Genomic DNA, 8,187 nt, shown 5'->3' with positions numbered 1-8,187 from the left:
TCTCTACTCAACCTAGACTTGATTTGACTGCATGGATTTTATAGAGAGAAGGCATCTGTGAAACATACCCTCTGTGGATTATCTCCACTTTATCGTCAGATAAGAAATTCACAAATTCATTTTTATAACAGTCAAGGCATGAGTGCACTACATGTAATAGTCTTGAGTAATCGTTCACCTGTGCATTAAAACGGACCAGTCTTACAGCCAATTCAAATCTATGCATTTGAACAATATTAGATTTTACACAGTTATTTATGTACGTAATTGTGTGCAAATGGAGGAAAAGTTTAGACTTGTGTCTAAAAACCATTTCCTTATAATATATTATTATAATTATAATAGACTAATAACATTATTATTGTTATCATTACCATCGTTGTTATTATTACTGTCATTACGTTATTATTATTATTATTGTTGCTGTTATTGTTATTCCTATTACAGTACAGTTTAATAACATGCACAAGGTCCTCGATCACATTTAAATGTAACTCATTTGTTTAATATATACTGCTTATTTATGCTGCTTTGTGCGATAGGCCTATGCCATACATGAATAAATCTAATCTACTGCAACATGTAGCCTGTAACATGTACAATAGATATCAATGAAGAGATACGACAACGTCACGTTTATTCGTAGCATGCTGCACTTTTCATTCAAGTTTCATCTTGGTACAAAAATCATGCAGCATCAGGTGCTTTCAAAAAAGTGCAAAAACAGTAGGTCCAAATACCACCTTGTACTGTAGGCTACAGACCAAGCCTCGTGCATGCTGAACTGGACATTGAAACACTCGTTGAAGCAGTAATGGGGTTAGTTATTAAACATGCAAGATCACAGCACCTTGAGTGTTTGCCAGACATGCTACTAAGAAACGGGACCAAGAAAAATATATTTTCAGAGAATTCCCACGTCCAAAATGTATAGCCTACTGTCAGAACGGAAATGGAAAAAAACATACAATATGCATGCGTAAAGTTGTTAAACAATCATGGAAATATCGACTTTTGCAAATATAATTTGAGGTAACAACGTGTAAACATTTTTATCACAAGAGTCCATTACTTTTTTCAAGTTGACAGTCAAAAACAAAACAATATCCAACAGCCTATGCGTAAACAACGATGCATTCCTGGTTCTCCTTAAACGTTTGATATGAGGAATTGGCCGCGCTTGACCGCAATTGCAGTCTATATTGGCAAACATATTTCGTAAGGAATTCAAGCGCATTGCATATCATCGTGCCGCCCCAAAGACAGCGTGTTGAGGCTATGGGTCCGTGGCGCGCGGCTACACAACATTCTCCATCCCGGCGCCATAGACTAGCTGAGTCCTATCATCACCGGCGCCTCTACGTCTTTGGAAGGTCTCCGGTCCTTCACCATAAAGTTAATCATACTCTCCGATTTGATCATGAGGTTGCAGCCGAGGAAAAAGATGCCAAACATGACGGTGAGCGACAGTACGCACAGGACCGCGATCTGTACGACGCGACTGATAAAGAGTTTCCGCTCGTCTGGAGGTAGCGCCAGCGAACCGCCGTCACTGGTTGCCACGTCCGTCCCGTTGCAGCAGTTCACCAGAGTACCGGCGAGGACTTGGCTCCTGTTGAATAGTGCGCCCTGGGCTTGGTCGAAGAAGGAGCCGTTCATGTCTCCGTGGATGTCAGTCTGACAGCGCTATGGCAGCTATGGGCGCACGCGGTTCCACAGACACACACTCACGGCTAAACCCTGTCTCGCAGTTGCACTTTGCGTCATGTGACTGTGAAAACAAACCAGAGTAAAAATCAAATGACAAATATATAATCTTCTTTTAAATTCGGTAATAGCAGCACTACCAAAAGCTGATATGTCGGTGCGTATCAGCGGAGAGAAACTATCACAACCCTAACCAGATGCCGTATTAAGCATCATACTTGCAAGTCAAAGTAATAAACTGAACACAACTTCTACGTAGCTCAAACCTCTTAAGCGGGTCCCTTTGGACATCTCGAAGGAGGTGTACGTCTGTATGTAAGACTGCCCTGCATGCGCACCTGTGCCCGCGTGTGTGTGCCCGCGTGTGTGTCTCTCGTGCATTTTAAAGGGCTGATGAGTTTCTGGTGGACCACATCGCTCTCGGTGAGGGGAGGAGGGTGGGTGGGTGAGGACAGTTGACAATTTAACGATTTATGCAGCCCTCATCGACTGTCAGTGACAGCCAGGGGCGGTTCTGGGGGGGGGGGGGGGGGGGGGGGGCATGTGGGGCCAGTGCCCCTGTGACAACAATTTTGGACCCCCTTGTGGCCCCCCTAAATGTGGAGTATGAAATAATTTTTACATAACTAATTTTTGCTATCATTATTTTTTTTTACATCGTTATTAGACAGAGGCAACGCGGAACACTAATGATTATGAACATGGTCTTTTGCCTGCTAATGCCTGCAATGCAGTGAAGAAAACGATATGACAACAATAACGTCTAATGTAACTGGCCCCTCTAACAGTACAACTGGCCCCAGCTTGGCCCCCCCAGTTGAAATTGTCTAGAACCGCCACTGGTGACAGCAGGCATATAGGGTGTTATTATTAGAATATGTAATCAATGGCATAAGGATTGGTATTGGTCTGTCACCACCAACACTGAAGAACTCCCATGAGATGATTTCTGATGGATGGAGAGTATGACAATTCTTTACAACCTTAATGATGGGAGATATGTGTATCAATCTCTACAACACTTTGCTCAAGCTGCATTTCTCCCTGAAGTGCCACCGTTCTAATATTCACTGCATAATAAAACAGGAGGCATTCAAACAAAGGAGGGATCTGAAAATAACCTGATGTACTGTACAGTTAAGTTCTGCACTCATCCTCCAAATGCCACCGTGACAGTACAACCTTAAGCACAGTCAGAGAGAGACACATTCAGAGACAGACTTCTTGAAATTGAGAGATGGAGAAATGTAATCAAGTTGATCAATCTGGGCAAACTTTTCAGCGGAGAAGTCTATTTCCATTCCTCCTCTCTCTCCATACTTTGTGTGTGTGGACGCCAGAGCTATTTTCGCTGAGATTAACAGCCTCTCTCTGTTTTATTAGCATGCCTTATTCAAATATCAGTTTCTCTCTCAAGTGCAGAGTCAAGCTAGTTCAGCTGCCGAGGAGGCAACTCCCTCGACAAACATTAAGATCTCTGCAGTATCGTCAACGAGATGCAGGTTTAGATGCTCTGACAAACGGAAAGCAACCATAATCACCATCAACTACATGCAGATTGAAGATTGGGTATGAGAGCTTATTGTCTTTGCACCCTATGAAGTCAACCTTACCAACCATGCCTTTGTATTGAAAAACTTACATGCGCCCAAGTGATAGGCTATAGGATTGGCTATACACATTCTAGTCACTGAAAGAGTCTCCAAGGCTCATATTATGCATATTGTCAATGGTTTGTAAGGACTTTTTCCCTTCCCAGTTTGGCTTTTGGTGTTGAGCTTGTGTCAAGATAGAGGACCTCACAAGGAGCCTTAAGAGGCAAATTGTATCCAACTGTTCTTATTCTTCTTCTCGTGATGATCACCTGCTACAGTAATATTATTCTCCTGCTTCCATTACCATCTGTTATCTTTAGTACCATCAAGCCCTCTTTAATGGCCAAACGGGGGACTGTATTCTCATAGGTCATTATCTCTGGCATCCACAATGACTTTGAGGGTAGAGAACATTGACTTGGAACAGCAGTGATATCATCCTGAGTAGTAAACAGTATTTCTCATCATAGACCAGACCACTGCTATTATTCCCATAGAACCTCCACGGTTCAGTATTTATTATGTTTGAACAGGAGTATTATAATAACCTTACAGTCATTTATGCTTGTCCTGTCCCTGGGAATTGTAAAGGAGGCTATTATATGAAGAAGCAATGACACCGAAGTTATGGTGAGCAGGTGTAGGCTATGATGATGCTTTCAAAATACTCCCTCAGATAATGTGAGAGAATATGTAAGCCCCCCCCCCAGACCTAATATTGAGTTTATCCTCTAAACAAAGCCTGTGAAAACCAATTTAGGATGCTCACGTTATGTCTGGCTATAAGCGGCTTTAGGCTGCGAACTGAGAAGCGTGTGGACAAACAACGATTAGCTCTTTACACAAATATATTTAATTACACTTCTAGGGGGTCAATTACAGTTGATTTATCACTGTATAATAACTGGAGATCAAACAAAGTGTTTTGTGTCCACCAAGCTGGAATAATCCTATTAGCTCTTCTCATTTGGATCAGCGACTTGTAAATGACAACAGTTGGCGGTATCATCAACTAATGCCGTGTAGATGTCATTCTGTTCATTCATTTAATAGTGTGTTGTAATTATAGAAACAGACATGGATTTAAATGTCGATTCCTTTGTAAATACAGCCTGCCTCCCCGTTAACGATAAAGCACACAGTCGTCTATTTATGAAACATTAAACTGCAGCCCACGCAAAGTCAAATACGGTTGCAGCAGAAAGTACAGCCAGGGACTTTAATTCCTGAATCAAAGTGAAGAGGAAGTTCTTGAATGAAAATTCTGTTACTTTCAAACATTTCGATATGAAACTGCTCACAAAGACTTGTTCACAACATTTCCGCAGACTTTGAAGTCAATGAATTATATTTTTCGGACATTTGCTGCATACAACCTGTTGGTAAAACTGAGGCTCATATGTGGAATGCTGAAGTTATATTTTCTGAGAAGCAGCACGTTCTGTTTGGTCAATTATCTGCATCATTAGTGACACTAGATGCAACACAGAACTCAACACAGGTCACAGGTGGCATGAGCTCATTATTATTTCATATCATGACACACAGCATGTAGGCCTGTGTATAAAGATATAAATAGATATGGGAAGTACATATAGACATGTATGTGTGTCTCAGACGTGTTCCTTAGCAACAGTAGCCCTGTGAGCGTAGTGATGGATGGTTGGTAAAGTTATTTTGGTTGAGAAAAGGAGGGAGGGAAGAAGAGAGGGAGAGAGAGATGGGGTGCCTGGAAGAAGGAGAAGGGAAAACGCTTCCACTTAGCACGGGGGAATTGGCAGCCTAGCAACACAAACTAAGTGAAGACATCCCTTAGCAACAGGGAGGGGTTTAGCCCATACCTTCCACCTCCCCACTCCACCTCCCCACTCCACCTCCACCCATGTCTTTAGAGGCCTTCACACAGGGCATGGCAGCACCTGAACACAGCAGAGTATAAGTCCCCACCCTCCATACACTCCCACATCCCCCACCCCAAACCCTTCATCTCCACATCCCTTCTCCAGAGGTGCAGCTGGGGGCAGACTTCTTAGGATGTTGATCCAGTTCAATTAGTCTAATAGATTACCTACAGCCAAGTTTTCATTAGATGAACAAAGTGTGTGTGTGTGTGTGCGACGGGCTTGTGTGTGAGTGAGTGTGAGTGGGGGTCTAGATTAAATGAGAGAGAGAGGGGATTAACCAACAGGAAACACCGATAAACAGAGAGAAGGTTAGGGAGTATTGAAGAGAGAAACAGAAAAACAGAGAGAGAGAGAGAGAGAGAAACAGAGAGAGAAACAGAGAGAGAAACAGAGAGAGAAACAGAGAGAGAAACAGAGAGAAACAGAGAGAAACAGAGAGAGAGAAAGGCCATGTCTGGGGTTGTGGGCACTGTCACCTGTGGGACAGTTAATCACATAGAGCTAAATGTAGTCATTAGTTCCCTCCTGACAGAGACTCCAGGTACACAGCAGCAGAGTGTTTCTGACCGCTCCGCTCAACAACCCCTTAACGGGCTGCATCCATTAGTGATTCAACTTGTTTCAGGGAGATAATGGCTTCATTGCCTTCATTTGTTGTAGCGTTGTCCTGTGTGTGTGTGTTTGTGTGTGTGTGTGTGTGTGTGTGTGTGTGTGTGTGTGTGTGTGTGTGTGTGTGTGTGTGTGTGTGTGTGTGTGTGTGTGTGTGTGTGTGTGCGTGCGTGCGTGCGCATCCATTTGTTTGAATGAGTGTATCTGTTTGTGTGTTTGAGGGCAGTGAATTTGAATTGCTTGGCCTTAATTGAATTAACTTGCTTTTTCTGCCTCCTATCTCCAGGGACAATGTCTCCCACACTTCCCTCATTGAAGAATCTCCTGGCCTAAACATTTTGGCAGATCTACACATCTCTCATTAAACTTTCTAACTTGATTCCTCTCCTTCTTTCGCCCCCTCTTTCTCTCGCCCCCTCTCTCCCTCCCTCTCTCTCTTTGTCTCCATCTTTCTATGTTACACAGCAGGCTATGAAACAACCCCATTGTGCCAAAGAGTGGATGTGCTTTTAAAAAGAGTCTGAGGAAGAAAAATGCTCACCCTCTCTTTATCTCTATATCCCTTTCTCCCCTCCGTTAAATGCCAGTTAAGAGACTTTCTTTCTCTATGTGTTCTCATTTGAGTTGCTCTTTTACCTAGGGACACCTGTTGAGGAGAGGAGCAGTGCTCTCCGAGCCAGAGAGGCAGGGGGCCAGCGGGTCAGGAGGTACAGCGTCACAACACAAACAACATGTCCGCCATGAGAAGAGCTAGGGCACATCGCAGAAGGTAAACCCCGCTGATATATAGACTACCTGAGTTCAAACAAATCCCAGGTGGATCCTCTCTTACGTGATGAGGTGGTCTTCATTATGTCCAGACCCAGTGAAAAGGAAAGGGGTGACGTGGTGGCGGCTGGTTATCCAAACACTGATATTGGCAGAGTGATTGCATTCTCAGACTCAGTGAAAAGCTTGACCAGTGTTCTGTGGAGCGGAGACAGAGGTCAAGACCAATCTCCTGCCCCCCCCCCCCCAACCCCCCTCCTCCCAATGGTCCGGCTCACTGTTTTAATTGGGTGCCATCTGACCCCCTCTTTAGCTCTTTACCCAGCACAATGTGAGCCATGGAGCATTATCCCCCACACATAGCCAGGAGCAATCAGCGCCTAATGCAAGCACACTGCCTGCCTTCCTAGGTATTACAGCTTATCTATTTCTCTTTTTCTATCACCCCACCTCTCCGCAATTCCAGAACACTGGCTAGTGGCAGTAGCTTAGCAACCAGCGAGACAGAGAGAATAACGGGTATAGAGGGAGAGGGACAGTGATTCAATAAATGGACAAGCTTAGAGGCAGAGAGAGAGAGAGAGAGAGAGAGAGAGAGAGAGAGAGAGACAGGCATTGTCTGGATCCCACTTCCGCCCCCCCAAGTCAATTTCTACAGGGGTGGCGGTGATGGTGACAGGTAGGCAGCAGTGGCGGCGGGGCTGGAGACAGCCAGGGCATTGATCTAATCTTGTTTTTATCCCCCTCCTGCAATTTTAGAGGTACACAATTTCTCTCATGCTCCATCACTCCATAATGGACAGGCCTGGGAGGGCCACTAGGCAGGTCAGATTCAGATAAAGGAAGAATGGATCAAACAGGACTACTGCATCCTTCTCTAAAGAAGAGATGGGAGAGAATGGATGTAAATAGTCCAGCCTACATGCTCACATAAACAACAAGCAAACTATGCTCAAAGCCCTGTAAACCCTCTTGTGAAGAACAGCACAAACCTCCTCATATCTCCTCAGATAATACGATATACAAGATCAAGTATGAATACATCAGTTTAATTAGGATTATAATCAGATAATTCTAAACTCGTACCACAGTCATCTGGTTGAAAATGAATATCAGTTTCAACCGCTAGGGGGCTTTCAAGCACATGTCACTGATTTGGAAACTTTCTCGCCTTTGTTACGTGGGTTGCTTGTAACTATCAATGAACGGACATGCCGTTTGCTGAAAACTTAACAAAGACGTAAACAACAACAAAGACTTTTCTCTGCATTGTTATAACAATGTATTGTTTTTGACAATACGTTTTTATTTCTATACATTTTCTATTTCTTGTGTCTTCTATTTGTATTCATACATTTGTTTAGTTTATATATAAATGTATTCATTTATTTATGTTTTTGGGGTGGCGGGGATATTGTCGAATAGATTTCAAAAGATTAGCAGGCAATTTGAATGTCTTGAATCACACAGATGCTTGCTACCATTACAGCGACAGACACATCTGTGCCATTGACATGTGGAGAATAGGCCAACGGCATATTCTTAAATATAATGCATATCCATACTCTAGTCTATATATTATGTCGTACAGTTACGTTTCTATA

At 43.3% G+C, this 8,187-nt stretch overlaps 1 protein-coding gene across 1 annotated transcript; it reads right to left on the bottom strand.

The window, feature by feature from the left end:
- Window positions 1-475: 475 nt before the first annotated feature.
- On the bottom strand, window positions 476-2,009 carry LOC115170608 (reprimo-like protein). Its single transcript, XM_029726864.1, has 2 exons — window positions 1,974-2,009; window positions 476-1,771 (listed from the first exon to the last, which is right to left on the bottom strand). The coding sequence occupies exon 2, from the start codon at window positions 1,657-1,659 to the stop codon at window positions 1,330-1,332; it is 330 nt and encodes a 109-aa protein (XP_029582724.1). The 5' UTR covers window positions 1,660-1,771; window positions 1,974-2,009; the 3' UTR covers window positions 476-1,329.
- Between the last annotated feature and the right edge of the window lie 6,178 nt (window positions 2,010-8,187).

Source organism: Salmo trutta, chromosome 32, assembly GCF_901001165.1.
Source record: "Salmo trutta chromosome 32, fSalTru1.1, whole genome shotgun sequence".
Classification (NCBI taxonomy): domain Eukaryota; kingdom Metazoa; phylum Chordata; class Actinopteri; order Salmoniformes; family Salmonidae; genus Salmo; species Salmo trutta.
The sequence above is the reverse complement of the archived record's forward strand: the minus strand, read 5'-3'. Positions and strand labels throughout refer to the sequence as shown.

Bases quoted from the DNA above. Each gene is read 5' to 3' on its own strand.
- LOC115170608 (XM_029726864.1), bottom strand. From the start codon at position 1,659: ATGAACGGCTCCTTCTTCGACCAAGCCCAGGGCGCACTATTCAACAGG.